The following is a 17,874-nucleotide window of genomic DNA, read 5'->3' as shown; positions in this document are numbered from 1 at the left end:
GTGTAGTGCCACCAGGAAAGCGTATTCAAGCCCCAGTGTCCACAGTTGTTGTTGGGGTTGGTTGAATCGTTGGCCACGTGATTGAACTACTCTCCTGGGAGATTGTCCTGGTGTTATCTGGCGACCAATGGTTGGTCTTTCTCACATGGCCAGTCCCCATCCTGACTCATTTCCTTAGCATAAACTATTAAAGGGCTCATCTTGAGTCACCAGGCTAGCATACGCCTTCAGGGCCTGCCAGCCACAAATAACAAAGACCTTTCCATCACTTGGGAAATTCCACGAGTTCAGGGCTTGTCCGCCAGGAACCAGGAACAAAGCTCAGCCAAATTTTTGATTATACCGTCAGGCTTCTGGATAATCTGTGGACATAGATTCATAAACGACAAACATTCTTCTTTCTTTTTTCTTTTTGTAGGGCACAGTTTGAGTGTTTCCCCTAATTTTGATGTTCAAACAAGTCCCGCAATAATGAATCTGAAAGACAGAGAAGAGAGCCCTGTTGTGAATAGAAAATCACCTTTCAGGGAAGACCTTGTCTCGCCCGCCATGAAACCACCCCAGATGGACTCTGACGAGGAAGTTCTGAGGTGTCCAGAGCCAGACGACAGTGCAACTACACCAGAACGCGCGGATGTGTGCTCCGAATCTCAGGTGTATCTGACAATTGGTGAGGTCCAGAACGAGGCAGGTTTGCCTGAAGAGGAATGTTGGGCTGGCCCGAGGGCCGATGTTGGAACACGTCCCCTGGCAGATGAGGACCTGCCCAGAAGGAGGCCGGGTCCAGAGGATGGCCAGCCCCCAGTACTCACCTACATTGATGTGAAATCGAGCAATAAGGACCCGTGCGGCCCTGAACCCACGGTGGTCGTTAGTGCTCAGCACGAGAGTGGGCACTCCCGAGATAACTATGAACCCGCCAGAACTGTGCCGGGCAAGGAGGTATCAGGTACAAGTCGTCCACATGCCATCTCTTCAGAGAAAACAACACTCCGTGAGTTAAGTCCTCTAGGAAAGGTTGCAGACCGAGAGGGCAAGGTGGTGCTGCTAAGCCTGAAGCTCATCCCCTCTGAGCCCTGCGATCCACTGAACTCTGCTTTGAGGGATCCCTTGGATGTTAGGGCTTCCCCAAAGGACCCTCCCTCAGAGGAGCAGGAGGAAGTGTCGGTGCTCTCTGGGGTCATCAAGAGATCTTCTTCCGTCGTCTCCGATTCAGGCATTGAGAGTGAGCCGAGCTCTGTCGCTTGGTCCGAGGCGCGAAGCAGGGCCCCGGAGTTACCCAGCGACCGGGAAGCCTTGCACCATCTGCTTCGAAGACACGGCCTGCACAGGAACTCCTTGGAGGGCGGACACACGGAGAGCAGCACGAGTTTGCCGAGCGGGATCCAGGCGTCCCTCACCTCCATTAGCTCTTTGCCTTTTGAGGAGGAGGAACGGGAGTTGGCCCTCACCAAGTTGACCAAGTCCGTATCTGCACCCCAGATCAGTAGCCCGGAGGAGTCTGCTGGAGACACAGACGCCATGCAGCAAGGTGGACCTCTTGCTGAAAGTTGCACCGTGCCCGTCAAGACCATAGACTCCCTGGGATCCAGGACGCGGGACGCTGGGGCACAGGTGGTTTCAGGTGCCGACAACCAGCAGGGCCCCGGTTACATAGACATCCCCAAAGGTAAAGAGAGTCAGTCTGAGCCTCAAGGACCTTGCTGTCTTGATGGCAGGACGGAGAACCCTCCAGGTGTGGAAACCAAAGGTCTTCATTTAAAAATACCGCGTATCATAGCCCTTGAAAACCCCGGGAATGGATCTTTCCCTAGAGTACTAAAGGAGACCCCAAAGGGCATGCCTGAGGACTTGAAACTGGAGAAAGGAGCTCGTTCCCACAGCAGCATCTCAGATGATGAGAGTGTTGCCCACCGTACGGTGCCTGCGTTGAACTATGCCGCAGTCGCTGACGCCGTCGACCTGGGCTCAGCAGGCAAGCAGAGCAGCTCACCTTGTATCATGGATGATGCAGAGTTCAGCAAGGGAGCCGATGCTGTCCTGGAGGCTGGGCGTGAAGCGGGCACTGCGTGCCCCACCGTGACCCACTCCGTTCACTCCCAGGTCTTAGGAGACCAAGAGCCAAGGGCAGGCACTTCCGTTATGGTGTCCCACCTGCCCCCGGCAGAGACCTTCACCCTGGACAGCCTGAAAGCCGTGGAGGTCGTCAACCTGTCCGTGTCTTGCACTGCCACATGTCTCCCTTTCTCATCTGTGCCCAAGGAGACCCCTGCCAGGGCCGGATTCGCTTCCAAACAGACCCCATTGCCCATCACTCACCAACCTTTGGGTTCCTTTGGAGTCGTTTCCACTCATTCCAGCAAGTTGGAGGAAGAAGTCAGTGAGAGGATGTTCAGGTGAGCTTGCTGACGGCTTACCCACCCCAGCACAGATTTGGGTTTGCCCACGTATTTCTCAATTCCATGCATCCGTCGAGATAGGAGTTAGTTCCCGACTTAGATAACGTAATATACTTCTATCATACAAGTCCGAGATACAGGACAATGTAAGTCAACACGCTCAGTAAGCCCATCTCTCAAATACAGTCACTGCGTAAGCTCTCTACACTTTTTTTCTACGTACATCCCTATATATTCTTCTTATGCCAAAATTGGATAGTTCTATACAAACTCTAAGGTTTCTTTTCAACTTTAATATATTGGGGACTTTTCTATATTTACAGATTTATTTTTGCATTCTTATTTTAACGTTTAAACAATATTGTCTAGGTATAGCTCGATTTATTAACAAACTCCTTTAGAGATGGGCATTTAAGGTTTTATTCATAGTTTTTATTATGAGAAACAATTCTCTTACAACTGTCACCCTACCTCTATCTTTGCACGTAGAGAGGGCAGTTCCTTAAGAGGCTTTGGGGAAATTTCATCAGATTTACCTCCTAAGCCCCCTTGTACAATTCCTACATTTATCATCCCTTTTGCAATGCCAAAATCCATCCATGCATCCTCTCATTGGGTTTGTATTCATAGTGCTCCCTCATCTATGAACTATACATTTGATTAAGTATATCGTGGAATCATTTGATTACTCTCCTACAAAATGATGGAGAGTTACCTATTAACGGTATCCACGAAAGAGATTGCACAGGCAGGTAAACTTTGGATCCCTTACTTATAAAGAACATTAAGTACCTATTACGCTCCTGTTGTCAGTTTAGCAAATAGAGAACAAGCAGTGCCCCAAGCCTGGTTGGGTTGTCCTGGCTGGCACTGTACTTCCAGGCTAGCAGGGAGACAGAAAGACGAGAGAAGTGAGAGAGGGCAGCTGCTGGGTAGATGGGATGGTTCCCGTGTGTGCACAGCTGAGCCAGGAGAAGGACCCAATCTGGGTAGTGAGTGTGCATAGAGACGGTGGCTAGGGGAAACTTTAGACACGACTACAGAGCAAATACGAGACACATGGTGATGATGGTGGTGGTGATGATGGTGATGATGATGATGGTGATAAGTCTGGTAATAGGTAATTGTTTTTTACTATTTAATCAGTCTGGAGGACTGTTCTAAGCATTTTGCGTATATCGCTTAACATACAGAATAGTTTTATGAATTAGATAATCGTGTCTTCTCCTTTTACAAATGAGGAAAGGAAATGCAGAGAGGTTACGTGGGTGGCCCACAGCTAGTAACTGTCAAAGCTGACATTCTGACCTTAGCAGTCAGACTCCCAAGTCTGTGCTCTTAACCACCACCTTGTCCAAGAATCAGGCAAACCCGGTGGGAAGGCATCACAGACAGGCCTGAATGCACAAAGACATAGGAGTAAGCGAACTTAATTCACGCAGGGAAACATGAGCAGTATGTTCCCTTTGGAGGCTGGGAGATGCTGCTGAGAAGCAGGTGGAGTCCAAGCCCTGGTAGCCTTGTGGGCCACTTTGGGAAACTTTCCCTCTGGGGAGGTCTTTTCAAGGATCGCATGGATCCCTAGAGCTGAACAGCATCTTAAAAGTCCCATTCCATGCAGAAACCACATAGAAATCTGCAGAAACCAAGCCAGTAACGCTTTTCCCGGGACGCTTTCCTGGCTCCTTGTGGAGGAAAAAGCTTCCCTTACCAGCATCTCCCGGGGACTCATATCCTGCCTTTGCTGCTCGCAGACACTTCTTTGTACATGTGCATCATTTCCACTCCCCAGCTCAACTCATCTCCTGCTCAACACGGCACACACAGCGTGGCTTCTGATTAATTAGTGTATTCTCCAGTTTTTATCAGGCCAAAGAAAAATTTAAAAAAGAACTGAAGATTGCTGGATTTCTGTACAGTGACTTATCTGTACTAGCTTCTGATATACCGTATTTCCCACCAGAGGAAGAGGAAGAAAATTTGGAAGATGGAATTCACCTGGTAGTCTGTGTCCATGGCCTAGATGGTGAGTCCCAAAAAGGTTTCCTCCGCAGAATCTGTACTATAAACCATTTATGATATTTATGAGTTAATTTGAGTCAGGTTCAACTGTGTGACACAGGTTCAACTGTGTCACCAGCAACCATGGAGTGGTGGCACGTTGGACTAGGGAAATGACATGGCCTTGTGCCCAAAGATGAGATCTCTGACACAGAAATCTTTTAAGTAAATGAAATACATAAAAAAGTGCAATAATGCAGTAATGGAATAATTAATGGAATGAAGGAAGGAAGAAATGAATAAATAATGAATGGAACTAATGAACAAAAATAAAAGAAGGAATGGATGGATGGGTGGAATGAAAATATTAATCGGATGCATGAGTAGTTAGAATGTGTGGATTAATGAGACCCATGAGTCGATAGAAGGAGGGGAGAAATTCAGTGGATTCATTTCGAGGGGCTCAGGTTAGTGGCCCAAACTATGCTGTTGCCTACTTTTATTCATTTCTCACTTATGGGGCAACACCAGGCACTGTACCAAATTCTGGGATTGCAGAGACCCAACATGGTTCCTGATCTTAAAAAGTTCTTAATTTCATGAGATTAGCCAATGCGGTCCAAGGGAAGAGAGAAGGGAGGGGGGAAAGGCTCCTCCCTACCCTGCCCCCTAAATGACCTAGTCCCCAGTGTCAGGTCTCTTTAGGGTTTCTGAGGTCAGTCCAAAGGCGCTGTGCTGTAAGATAACAGAACTTACCAGCTCAGCCTGGACCAAAGGCAAGAACTTGCTCCTGCCTCCCCTCATGAATTTCAGCTTCTCCCTAACTGGCTGAAGAAAGCGATCAGATCAACTAGAGGTACAGGCTGTCTGAGTTCTCCTCAAGCTCAAGTTTACATCATAATTGATCTGAAAGCTGGAATGTGGAACATGATTGGACATCCACTTTGTATGGACTCCAGTGCATAACTAGCGTCAGGCAAGAGAAAGGACTTCCCTGCGGTGACATAGGTGATGAGTGGCAAAACCTGTGGTCACAGTCTTCTGCTGACAATTTATTAGGGAGTGGTGGTGTGCTGTCCTTCCAGGACACACTCTTCTTTATACTCTTAATTTTCAACCCGGGGGCTAATGCGTTTTATTGTCTGGCCATATGCCTTGGGTACCAGGACACTCAGTCTAACGGGTCTATTTGGTGAAGTGTCCAATAATCCAGTGGTGAACAATAGATTTTAGAGGAGGAGGAGGAGAAGGAGGAGGAAGTGGAGGAGGAGGAAGAGGAGGAGGAAGGGGAGGAGGGGGAGGAAGAGAAAGAGGGGGAGGAAGAGGAGGAAGATGAAGGGCGGAGAGGCAGCAGTAGCATTGGTTTATCATATCGACTCATCAGGGGCCAGACGTCCTTCTAGATACTTGACACATATGAATGCCATTGATCATCACAACCGCCCTGCAGAGTAGGTGTTGTTATTATCCCATTATCACTGGGGAAACTGAGTCAGGGGGCTAAGTAACGTGTGTAGGTTCCCACAGTTAATGTGGTTGAGCCAAGGTGAAAACCCAGTGGAGCTGTCAGGCTCCAGAGCCCATGGTTTTGTTCTGCGTTATGCCAACAAGTTCATCTCCTCCCCTGTCCAAACGTCGGGGCCATCGCCGTTTAAGTTATCTTTTACAAAGATCTTGTCAAGGGGCACCTGAGTGGCTCAGTTGGTTAAGCGTCCAACTCTTGATTTAGGCTCAGGTCGTGATCTCATGGTCCGTGGGCTCGAGCCCTGCATCTGGCTCTGCACTGACAGCATGGATCCTGCTTGGGATTCTCTCTCCGCCCCCCGCCCCTCTCTTTCTCTCTGCCCCTCCTCTGCTTGTGCTCTCTCTCTCAAAATAAATAAATAGGAATTTAAAAAGGATCTGGTCATGCCAGTCCGTTACTGAAAACTTTTCTTTGTAGCTGCCAGAAGATAAAACTCGTGTCTCAGAAAGCTCCTAGCATGAAAAGCCCTGTATATTCCTACCCTCCCCGCCATCACCTCCTGCCCTCTCCCTCCTGCGGTTGCATCAAGTCCCTGCCTTTCCCAGGGATGTGTGCATCCCACACCACTGTGTCTGGTCACCCAAGGCTCTCCCTCCAGTGAGCTGTCCCCGCTCAGCGCTGACTTCGGCACTTCCCAAATCCCAGCCGTTCACATACCCTTCCCCAGTTTTACTCCACCCAGGTACCTTGTACTATGACTCCAAACTTCATATTGCAGTTGGCGTGTTTTTGGAATATATTTATTTTATAAAAAGAAACGTCAGATGACTACCACAAATAAAGTCCTGGAATCACTTGCCACCCAGGAGAGTAATGCTAAAGGTAATCACAGTGAAACGAAGATAATCTTACTGGAGCAGCCCCACCGTCAGAAGACGGTGCTTGAGACTCACGCGTCTGTCTCAGAAAGTAAGAAGCTACTGAAGACGGACTTGATTTTAAGTGGGACTTCCGATCAGAAGGGCCGCAGACACAGTGACTTTCTCGCTCGTCAGCACCAGGTGACACGGGAGCTACGGGTCAGCTCAGCATCATGTGGCACGTGCCCCTCTTATCTGATAGTGAATTAAAATAAGAAAGACCCTCAATCTCTTCCTTAAAATGAGGAAGCTTGTCAGGCCAGAGGCTTTTGTTCTTTGTTTTTTTTGTTTTTGTTTTTGTTTTTTCCCACCATGGCTGTTGGAGAAGGAGCAGAGAATCTTCACCAATGTTTGAACTATGTCAGAAACCTTGTGCTGACAAGTATAAGTACAGCCTTATCTACTGGGCAGAAGATCTTCAGAAAGACAAGTGATATCACACACAGGTTTTTTTATTTTATTTTATTTTATTTTTTTAGTTTTGCTTTATAGAAGGAGAGAGAGGGAGAGTGGGGGCAGGGAAGGGGCGGGGTGGGGGAGAGAGAGAGAGAGAGGGAGAGAACCTCAAGTAGGCTCCACGCCCAGTGCAGTGTCCTACACGGGGCTCAGTTCCACAACCCTGAGATCATGACCTGAGCTGAAATCCAGAGCCGGACGCTCAACCAGCTGGGCCACCCAGGGGCCCCACACGCAGGTTTCTTTTGAAGGTCACTTCTTCAGCTCCAGGTACATAGGTCCAGACTCTACAGGGTTGTACAGGACCCACTTGTTCAAATTCCACTTCCCAGGATATGTTTATATCAACAGAGAAGTGAAGAAGTGGGTAAGAGTTATGAGTATTCATACAACTCTTTGTGATGTTCCCCAAAGCCCAAGATTTCTAGGCTTGTAAACACCCTCAGTGTAACACCTTGTCCGATCATATTTTCTGAGAATTTTTTGAGCTACGGCGAGTTCTCTCTCTCTCAGCGGCTGAAGGAGAGGGGACATTATTGTCTCTTACTTAGACTCCTCGTGCTGAATATAAACACTTGCTACTCTTCTCTGTGAAGGCCATGTCCTGGAATGTCAGTAGGTAGCTTTAAATAAGAACAATGACGGGACCAGAGGGCCTAATTGTATTGTCAGAAATGAATGGAAAGAGGGACGCCTGGGTGGCTCATTAGGCTCAGATCTATCACTGATGGTTTACAAACTACTTTGAAAGTCTGGTTATATGGTAAAATAGGTCACCTATCTATCCACCGACCAGCCTCTGGCTTTCGACTCTGCAGGGACCCGTTGGAGGAATAGGTCAAAAATCCCTTAAGGTGGAGTTGAACGCCATAGCCTGCCTGAAATGTACACCTAAGAATACTTGAATATGAAGCATGTTCTGTTCTATTAGATCCATTCTCCACATGATTTTTACGTCGGGTGCTACAAGATGCCCCAGATTCCTAAGCTGTCATTCCTCTGTCCCGGTGGTCACTGGGGACCAGACGGAGTCCATGAAGCTGGCACTTGCATGACTCCTGTTCCCAAGGACGATTGTCATTTTGTTGCAGATAGAACTATGCCCCCACTGGCCAGTCTGGGGGACTTGCTGGCTGTAAGTGGCAGGAACTTGAAGAAGGGACATGCAGATGTCATATCGTGTCACATCAGCCAGCAAGTGGCACCCCTTGCCGTGAACAGAAGTGTCTGTAGAGGAGGAGGAGTGAGTGTATCTGTGACTGTTCTGTGTGTGGAATGTTCATGAGTCACACGGTCATGGATCAGGGAGTAATTCGCCTGAGGTGGGACTACTAGAAAGGCCGTGACCTTGTGTTGACCTTGTGTTGGTGGGGGGAAGCACAGGACCTCTAGGTTGGACTTGTTTTGGCTGTTTTTATTATCTGCTTAATGAACAAATGGGACCTGGGGGGATCGGAGAAGAGGGGGAGCTGAATCCCTTGTGTGTCAGTTTTGATATGAGTAACCATGGGTCTGGCTGGGGTGGGGATGTCTCTCGTTTTTAGGGAACAGTGCAGACCTCCGCCTGGTGAAGACTTTCATAGAGCTGGGACTTCCTGAAGGAAAGCTGGACTTCCTAATGTCTGAGAAGAATCAGGTATGACCAAAACAATAAAAAATAAAAACAAAACAAAACAAAGAAACCCACATCAGAACTAAAAGAATCCCTGAATCATGTCCTATATGAAACCCCTAAAGTCACCCTGGTTGTTCAAGGACACTCAGCTAGAAGGGGGGCCTGCCAGAGAGCACTGGTCAGCACTCAGATGGGCCGGGAAGAAATGAGTCATTGTTTCCTTTTGGAGGGTGCAGAAATAGTACCAAGTGAAAAGATGTCAGTCAGGTGCCTGGGGCCTTTGGCCTCTGAGCTGTCACCCACAGAGCAGAAATGATGGGAGTGTCCCTGCGTCTCTACCGGGTGAAGGGGGCTGTCACAGGCGTAATTCAGCCCCTGTGTTGCAGCCCTCATGGCAGAGGGTTTTAACCAGGGTACCCTGGGGACCATTGGACTGGATCTAACAGAAGTCATGAATTGGCGTGTGTGTCGGGGGTGGGGGGTGGTCACTCAGGAATGATTATGTTCCGTGACATGTGGTCATTATTTCTTGAAAGTTGTAAACGTCATAAGCAAGTGGATTTCCAGTACATCCCTTTAAAAGCACCCTGGTCAGGGGTGCCTGGGCGGCTCAGTCGGTTAAGCCTCCGACTCTTGATTTCGTCTCAGGCCATGATCTCACAGTTCGTGAGTTCGAGCCCCGTGTCGGGCTCTGCACTGACAGTGTGGAGCCTGCTTGGGATTCTTTCTCCCTCTCCCTCTCTCCCTGCCCCTCCCCTTCTCTCTGTCTCTCTCAAAATAAATAAAGTTAAAAAAAAAAAAGCTTAAAAAATAAGCAAATGAAAGCACCCTAGTTGCTATCAGTTTTTAAACCTACTCTGTCCTCCAGAACGTTTCTCATCAAAGTCAGCTCCGCCCTTGTAATTGCTACCATGTATTCAATACCCCTGTTAAAGTAACAGTACACAGCTGAGGAAACAGGGCCTGGAAGGCGGGGGGGTCTCGAACATAGCAGCCTCTGTCTTAACTGTGATGCAAAAGTTTACCGAATCCTTACGCTGCGGCTAAGGAGCAGGCTGCATGGTCTGCCTTCAGGACTTGGAGGAGACAGGTTTGCACTGGGGAAGAACAGTCCCGGGCGCAGGTCCTGTAAGCAGGAGAGCTGGCCTGCAGACGTGGTTCTGTCCCCCTCTGTGACACTGAGACATTGACCAGAGCGCTTCATCCCTCCAGAGCCTCAAGGACCATTGAATGGCAGGTGACAGTGAGCCAAAGGCCTTCTCTCCACTCCTCTTCTTCCTCACCCTGGTGAATACTCGTAAGACCTGTTGTTCACCTCTGGAGCTGGTGCCCCGTGCAGGTGCAGGGAGCCCATGACACTGGCCGACAGTTCCACTAGTGAGAAATGGTTTTCATGTTGCCCCGGATCTCCCTCCCCGGGGTTCCCATCTGTTTCTGAAAGTTCACCTGTGAAGTTATATAAACCAACCTAGCCTGTCTTCCCCATGCCCGCCCTTGAAGGTTTTCAAAGACACGGATGACGTTTCTCCTCTTCCTTTGATGCCCGTGTCCTCTGACAATCCGTGTGGAGTCACTGATGGCTTTGGATCCTTCCCTGGACGTGGCCTGGGAGTGCGGTCTCGAGGCTGAGCTGGGGAGAGGGCAGGGCTTTGGGGCCAGGCAGGCTTGGGTGTGAGTCCTGGTGGCACGGGGCTCACCCTCGGAGCCCGTCTCCTCGCGGTGCGGTGGGGCCAGCAGTCGGCGGGCACACGCAATGCCTGGCACGCGACGTGGCGGTAGGAGCTGCCTGGTCCATCCTTCCTGCTTCTCCCGTTGGTTTCCAGCCACCCTCCTGACTGAGGGTTCTCCAGCGTCCCGAGTGTCCTCCTTAGAGCCCCGGGCTGTGAGCCCCTTTCCTTGGCGCTGAACCCCCCGCCCCCCGTGATCCCAGCACAGTTCCCAGAACGTGCCGCCGTGCCCCAGGGAAGACCCCGCCCGACAGCCGTCCCCTCTCTCCTCTTCCAGGTGGACACATTTGCAGACTTTGATACCATGACAGATCGCTTGTTGGATGAGATCATTCAGCACATCCAGCTGTACAACCTCTCCATATCCCGAATTAGGTAAAAGGAAGCCACAGGGAGTTAATGCCGGGGGGAGAGGGGTGACCTTCCTGGATGTTGGCTGCATACAGCTGCAGCGTACTGCCTTCTGTCCGCCACTGTGACAGGCTAACTTGTGACTTACCGGGGTAGACGACTCCCAGAGCGGAAGCGAGTGGGGGAGGAGGAACGTTGGGTAGCTCAGTAGGAAGGGACTGGGCTCCAACAAAAATCCCTCGGTTTGAACCGTTATTCTTCTAACACTCACACGTCCGAGTACCGACTGGGCCATGCAGACTCTTGCAAGCTTCCCAAATCTCGGAGCCTCTGGTTCCCCACCCGCCAGGCGGGACCAGCCCCGGCGTCCTGTGGCACCTAGCGGAACACGTCACTGCCTGGTGAGAGGTTTCCGTCTGCGCTCGTTCCCTCCTTCCGCTGTGGCAGTTAGCTTGGCTGCAATGTTTCGCGATTCAAGTGGCAGTAAATGGCTTGTGTCGTTGTGCGTTTGCCATTTGTGGACACGGTGGGGTGTCCTTCCACGGGCATTAGCCCGCCGAGGCCTCAGAGACAAAGCGTCCCTTCTATATCTCACCATGAGGAGTCAGAGGCCCGTAGAGATGAGGTGAAAGTCACAGGCCACCAGCGAGGGAAAGCAGTCTCGTAGACTCCCATTCATTTCCGTACGTGGCCTGTCTTACGCTCGCCATGGGCAGAGGTGGGGCGCTGCATACCTCTCGTGTGCTAGGGTTTCGATCGACCGGCCCCCGATTGGATGATGACGGTGTGTTGGGTCCACAGATGTGTGAGTGGCCGTGTGACTGGAGCCGAGCGTGTAGGAGGGTCTCAGACGGCATGAGCCGACAGCGGGCGGCTCAGTAAGTGTGAAATGACAGTGAGAAATGAGTACATTGCAGAGGCCGTCGGAAGTCAGGTCGTGAAGGGCCTCATAAGCCCGGCCAAGGAAATGGGGTTTCGTCCTGTGAACGGGCAGGATGGTTCAGTGCCCAGTGTGTATTTCAGAAAGCACCCCCGGGTGGCTGGGGAGGAGACACAGAGGGCACACAGGGATGCTGCAATAACGGAGAGCCGGGCCACACGCCCGCACTTCCGGCCACACTGGGCAACAGCGGCCTCGCTCCCAAGGCCTCCGTCTCAGGCGAGCTGTGGCCAGAATCTGGAGACCCAGCGAGGACGGGCTAGCAGCCCCCATTCTCTTTGCCCGTTCCCCCGAATCGGGGTGGGGGAGGGAGGCGGACCCCGTGGTGCCGCCCGCCCAGCCGCTGGCCTCCTGAGGCCACGCTCACGCGCCGTTTCTGTCCTAACAGCTTCATTGGCCACTCGCTCGGCAACATCATCATCCGGTCGGTCCTAACGCGGCCCCGGTTCCGGTATTACCTCAACAAACTGCACACATTCCTGTCGCTGTCCGGGCCTCACCTGGGGACCCTGTACAACAACAGCACGCTGGTTAGTACAGGTAAGACTCGCCCAAGCCCCGTGACCCCCCCCCCCCCCCGCTATCCATTCGGAGCAGTGGGAAGATGAAAACAGAAGCAGATGTTCTCCTCGATGGAACCTGGTGGCTTCAGAGCCTCTTCGGGCACGGGATGCCGAGCAAAGGCTTTGGCCTCGGAGAGAGGGCCTCTCGTTTGTGAGTCGAGTGAGCTCAGACTCGATGTGCCCCAGGATCTCATCTGTGAACAGAAGCGTGATGCCCCTGGGTCGTGGCTGGAAGAGACGGAGGCACAGAAGTGTGGAGGGGGCGGGGGCCTGGGGCTGTTCGGGCTGTGGTGACACATCCTCACAGACCAGGTGGCTTGTAAACGACGGAAGTGTATGCCTCACAGTCTGGAGGCTGCAAGTCCAGAACCAAGAAGCAGGCAGACTCAGGGCCCAGGGAGGCCCCACTTCCTGCCTCACAGGTGGCACCTTCTTTCAGCCTTCAGCATGACGACTCTGGACAAGACATTTTCATCTCTCTGCTACTTAGTTTCCTTCCTTTTTTTAAAATGTTTGTTTATTTTTGAGAGAGAAAGAGACAGAAAGTGCACGTGAACGGTGGAGAGGCAGAGAGAGAGGGAGACACAGAATCCAGAGCAGGCTCCAGGCTCTGAGCTGTCAGCACAGAGCCCGACATGGGGCTCGAACTCACAAGCTGTGAGATCATGACCTGAGCCGAAGTCGGACGCTTAGCCGACTGAGCCACCCAGGCGCCCCATCCTTACTTTTTAAAATGGGGCTGTGTATGTGTGTCTGTTTGTGTGTCTGTGTGGATGCATTTGAGACATGGGTACGTTTATGATGTGACTGTGTATGTTGTGTACCTTTGCATGTCTGTAAACATGTGCATCATCTCTCTTTGTGTGCAGTGGTGTGTGTGTGTGTGTGCGCACGCGCGCGTGAGAATTGTTGAGGATTAAGCAGAAGGAAAGAAGAAGCTTGCTAACACACACACGCATCACCCGTAGCCGGATTCTCTACTCACTGGCACGGCCCGCAGCTTGGAGGCTCCCACGATTTCCTCTGTACTGTCAGGTTGGGGACACCACGGAGGGTAAAGAAGCAAGGTTCAATGAATCTTGGACAATGAGCAGACTTTCCAAGGTAGTGAACGGTGGGACACGTTTTCTGGTGCAGGAGAAATAGTGTGTGTAATAGCATAGAAGCATGGTGCGATCAGCAAACAACAGGAAAGCAGGGTGACCGAGAGGGGCAGAAGATGACAGTGGTGCTCTCAGCAAAAGCCTGATGATGAAGGGCCCCGAGGGATGTGATGGGGGTGGACTGACCAGCAGATCGCACGGATGCTCCCCGGGGGCTGGTGACTGCTGGAGCCCAAGGAAGGCATCGGGTCTCGTTTAGCAGCTAGTTTATTAGATAACGCTCCTGACAAAGACTTCAGTGGTCCCCGATTGCCCCAATCCATTAGGTGGCACCTTGGGCCACCCCGAGGTTCTTTGCGCCCTGCCCAGCTCCCAGCCCCCTGCCACTGCTCCCCTGACCTTGCCTGACCCTCAGGGCAGACTGGGCTGCTGACCTTCCTCACCGATGGGGCAGATTGGTTGTCTGCCTTTCCGTTATTTTAAGGGCATTACTGGAAATGATCATGACAAATGGAAGACGGCTCCTTGGCCGTTCTCTCTGTCCTCACAAACCGGGGAAGCCATCTTTGGGTAGAAACAAGTGATTTAAGCCACATTTCAGTTTTTTCACAATTATAATATTGCACCGTTCCAAAAAGAACCGTATTGTATTCATTCCCTTGCGTTTGTATGAAACTCACTTTTGTCGTGGTGATGTAATAGTCCCCATCAGCGTTGGTGCCCCCATAACCAAGGTCAGGGATAGACTCTGACATGGAAGCCTGCTTTCAGTTTGTCTGTGTGCTACGTAGATCTGTAAGGACCATTCCTACCTACAGCTCTGCGTTTGGGATTATTTCCTTTGGCTAGATTTATGGGAGGAGGTCAAATGGGCCGAAGGGTATGGAAGTGTCAGGACTCCTAACGGCGATCGCCGTATCATTTGATTTTATAACCCCGCCACGGGTACCTGAGAAAAATTTACCCCAACTTCCCAAGAATTGGGAAGAATTGCCAAATTCCCAAGAATTGCCAAAGTGCCTACTTCCCTCTTATTTTAAAATTCACTAAAAACCACAGTTTCACGTTAACCCCTCCCCAATTATTATTATTTGCTCTCTTTATGTTCTTTCTTTCGTTTTTCTTTTCTTGCGTTGTTGTCTTTCTAGGCTTGTGGCTCATGCAGAAATTAAAGAAATCCGGGTCCCTTCTGCAGCTGACCTTCAGGGATAATGCTGATCTACGCAAATGTTTCCTCTACCAACTCAGCCAGAAAACAGGTGAGGGCCTTCCTCCACAGCACGTGGCTGTGGTCACGAGTGGCAGCTGGGGGTCCAGCCGTGAGACCCCAGATCACTTCACCACGGCGTCAGCATGCTCAGGGAAGGGTGTAGTCAGGAGGCCCAGCACACACAGCCTCTTCAGCTCACAGGGAGCCCGACAGCGACTCACAAACTCAGCTGCCCCCGAGGAAGGGCACCAAAGACCAGCTGAGGTGTGCATAGGGGTCCTCTCGGCACACAGAAGCTGTGGCTGCTACTTCCTGCCAAGCCGTCTGTGCCCCAGTCACACGCCCTGGGTCTGCTCCTTCCCAGGTCGGGATCCCCCCACAGAAAGGGCACATAAGCACTGTCCGTTCGGGTGGGCGGTGCAGGGGGAGACACGAGTCTGTCCCAGGCAGGGCTGAAGTCACACCTTCGCCCCCAGTGGACTAGGAGACGCACAGAGGTGTTGAAGTCCCCGTCTGTGCTGTGGGAATGAGCAGAGAGCAGCAGTGGTCTGTGTGTCCAGGGTGGGAGCAGAGAGGTGACCGGGTGGCCTGCTCAGTCCTGCCGGGCAGGCCAGCCTGGCGCAGCCTCGGTCCCGTGTCCCCCTCCCCGTGGTCCTGTGACCACTGCCCCTGCTGATGTGTCTGCACCTGTCTGAATGTCAGTCCGGCGTGGCTGCCGCCTGGTGTGGGTCCCCGGGCAAGTCCTGTCCACCGCGTGTCTGTGCCACGCCGAGCCTTCCGGACTCCCCCCGGCCCCGGGGGGCAAGGAGGGCAGAGGGGAAGCTGGACGACGGTGTGGTCAGCACAGAGAGCTCTGAAGCTGGGCTGACCCTGCAGAGCTGTCCTGAGATGGGGCACGCAGCTGGTCCTTACGGTCCTGCACTGTATCTGCCAGCCACTGAGGCAGGCTGGCCCCCAGCGGGTGGTCATGGGATGTGACCTGGGATGAGTGGTCCCACCTTGCTGGAGGGGCACTGGGCTGAGGGCCTGGGGGGCAGTGTCTGCTGGCCCGTGCTGAGGTCTGAGGACGAAGGGACACGCTGTGCCATTCGGCCCCCCTGTCCCAGCACCGGAGACCGGCTGCAGGCAGCGAGGCGCGTTCAGAGGCCGTCTTCCTCCTGCGGGTGACGGGATGAGCCCCGCAGGTAGGGGCTGTCCCCGTTGAGAAGGTGGAGTCAACACTGGCTTTCTTCCTTATGCTCTCAGTGCCGCTGCCCAGAGAGGTTCCCTTGTCACCTGCCTGCAGCTCCCCTTCCCCCCCTTGAGAGCAGCTCTCTCCGTGTGTCCCTTCAGCATCTGTGGCTAATGGGACAACAGTGCCACAGCCAGCTGGTCTTCCCTCTTCCCCTCTCCCGGGGCAAGTTCACAGAGTGTGTGCGAACCAGGAGGGCAGGGGGAGCCGCCTGGTGAAAGGCACCCTCCCGGCTCCTTCAGGTCTGCAGTATTTTAAAAATGTCGTGCTGGTAGCTTCTCCCCAAGATCGCTACGTGCCATTTCATTCAGCCCGGATCGAGATGTGCAAAACTGCCCTCAAAGACAGACACACGGGTAAGCCACATGTAATGTTTTTTTTAACCAACTTTCTGATTGATTGTTTTTTTATATGGATTTTGTTTTTTCTAAAAGAGAGAGGGCACAAGTTAGTGAGGGGCAGAGAGAGAGAGAGAGAGAGAGAGAGAGAAGCGGGTCTCGAACTCACAAACCGTGAGATCATGACCTGAGCTGCAGTCAGATGCTTAACTGACTGAGCCACCCAGGCGCCCCCCTCCCCCAGCTTTCTGATGTAAAAAGCCCAAGTAAATTCGTGAAATCGACAGCACCTTTGAGGGCACCGGGATGTCCCCCCTCCTGGGATGGGGACCCAGCAGTCCCAGTGTTTTTCTCCAGATCCCGCTGGCCGGTTCTGCCCCGACTTCACCTCCTTCTCCCCTCCTCCCAGGGCCCGTGTACGCGGAGATGATCAATAACCTTCTGCGCCCTCTGGTTGAGGCCAAGGATTGCACTTTGATCCGACACAACGTGTTCCACGCCTTGCCCAACACTGCCAACGCCCTGATTGGCCGCGCCGCCCACATCGCCGTGCTGGACTCAGAGCTCTTCCTGGAGAAGTTCTTCCTGGTGGCGGGGCTCAAATACTTCAAGTAGTAGGGGGAGGGAGCCTTGCCGGAAGCCTGGCGATCCGCGAGAGCTTTAGCTGAGACGTCCTTGTACAGCCCGCTGCCACTCCAGGAAGAGCTCGGAGAGGAAGGCACCGAGGCAAGGAGGGTGGGGTGGGACCGGCCATTCGAGGTGCTTCCATTTTGGAGATGTGGGAAAGCTGAACCAGTACAGTAACGCAGAAGACAAGACTTTGCCTGAACCTGTCTAGCCACCTGGAGTCTCCTTCAAGATATGGAGGGAAACTATGACAAAATAAAGCAACAGAATACTTGGGAGTTGGCGAGCCCACCTTTTTATCCACCACCGGCTCCCAGAGAGATCGTTCTTGATTTACTAGGTTTGTCCGGTATGTTTCTAGCTCATAGCTTTATCATTCTGATTCAATTAAGTGCATACAAGCATTTCAGAACTCAGGTTAATCTCTGTGCAGAAGTGGAACATATTTGTGTACATACAATCCTCGATAGATTCACATGTGCCACTCGTTCGAGACAGTGCGATGCCCACGCGATCATTCTCTCCTCATGTCTTCTCAACAAGGGGCAAAGGAATGCTTTATAAACTCCAATTCTGTTTCATTAGCAGCAGTGGGTTGGGTGACGTAAGGTATGGGCGGGGGGTAACGGTGATGCTCTGATGCAGGTTTGTTACAAAGAGAAGTAACTAGAGGGGACGAGGTGAACTCATTGCTTCACCTGCTTCTCCAGACTGTCTATGCAGAGCCCTGGCCCACAGGTTACTTCTGTGATTGCTTAAATCTCTGTCTGTAGTCAGGAAAACGGACTTAGGGTAAATCTAAGGGGTAAAGCGGAAGGGGGAGCTGGGATTAATGCACATGCGTCAGGCTTCTGCTGATACACCTCCAAAGAAATGCTATGTTAGCATTTGATGCGACTGCAAAAAAAAAAAAAAAAATACAAATAAA

At 51.8% G+C, this 17,874-nt stretch overlaps 1 protein-coding gene across 5 annotated transcripts in view; it reads left to right on the top strand.

Annotated features, from left to right (window-relative positions):
- Positions 1–17,224, top strand: part of FAM135B (family with sequence similarity 135 member B) — a 280,699-nt gene extending 263,475 nt beyond the window's left edge. For 4 of the 5 annotated variants that reach the window (XM_042973072.1, XM_042973070.1, XM_042973071.1 and 1 more), the window contains 8 exons: positions 419–2,396; positions 4,259–4,425; positions 8,786–8,877; positions 10,861–10,958; positions 12,263–12,414; positions 14,689–14,799; positions 16,224–16,337; positions 16,729–17,224. In XM_042973072.1, coding sequence (XP_042829006.1) covers positions 419–2,396; positions 4,259–4,425; positions 8,786–8,877; positions 10,861–10,958; positions 12,263–12,414; positions 14,689–14,799; positions 16,224–16,337; positions 16,729–16,934 — 2,918 coding nt within the window. In that variant the 3' untranslated portion in view covers positions 16,935–17,224. Of the gene's footprint in view, positions 1–418; positions 2,397–4,258; positions 4,426–8,785; positions 8,878–10,860; positions 10,959–12,262; positions 12,415–14,688; positions 14,800–16,223; positions 16,338–16,728 lie in introns of those variants that run through there. The other variant, XM_042973074.1, reaches the window with a different exon arrangement.
- The last annotated feature ends 650 nt before the right edge of the window (positions 17,225–17,874 follow it).

Source organism: Panthera tigris, chromosome F2 (assembly GCF_018350195.1).
Source record: "Panthera tigris isolate Pti1 chromosome F2, P.tigris_Pti1_mat1.1, whole genome shotgun sequence".
NCBI classification, from domain to species: domain Eukaryota; kingdom Metazoa; phylum Chordata; class Mammalia; order Carnivora; family Felidae; genus Panthera; species Panthera tigris.
The sequence above is the reverse complement of the archived record's forward strand: the minus strand, read 5'-3'. Positions and strand labels throughout refer to the sequence as shown.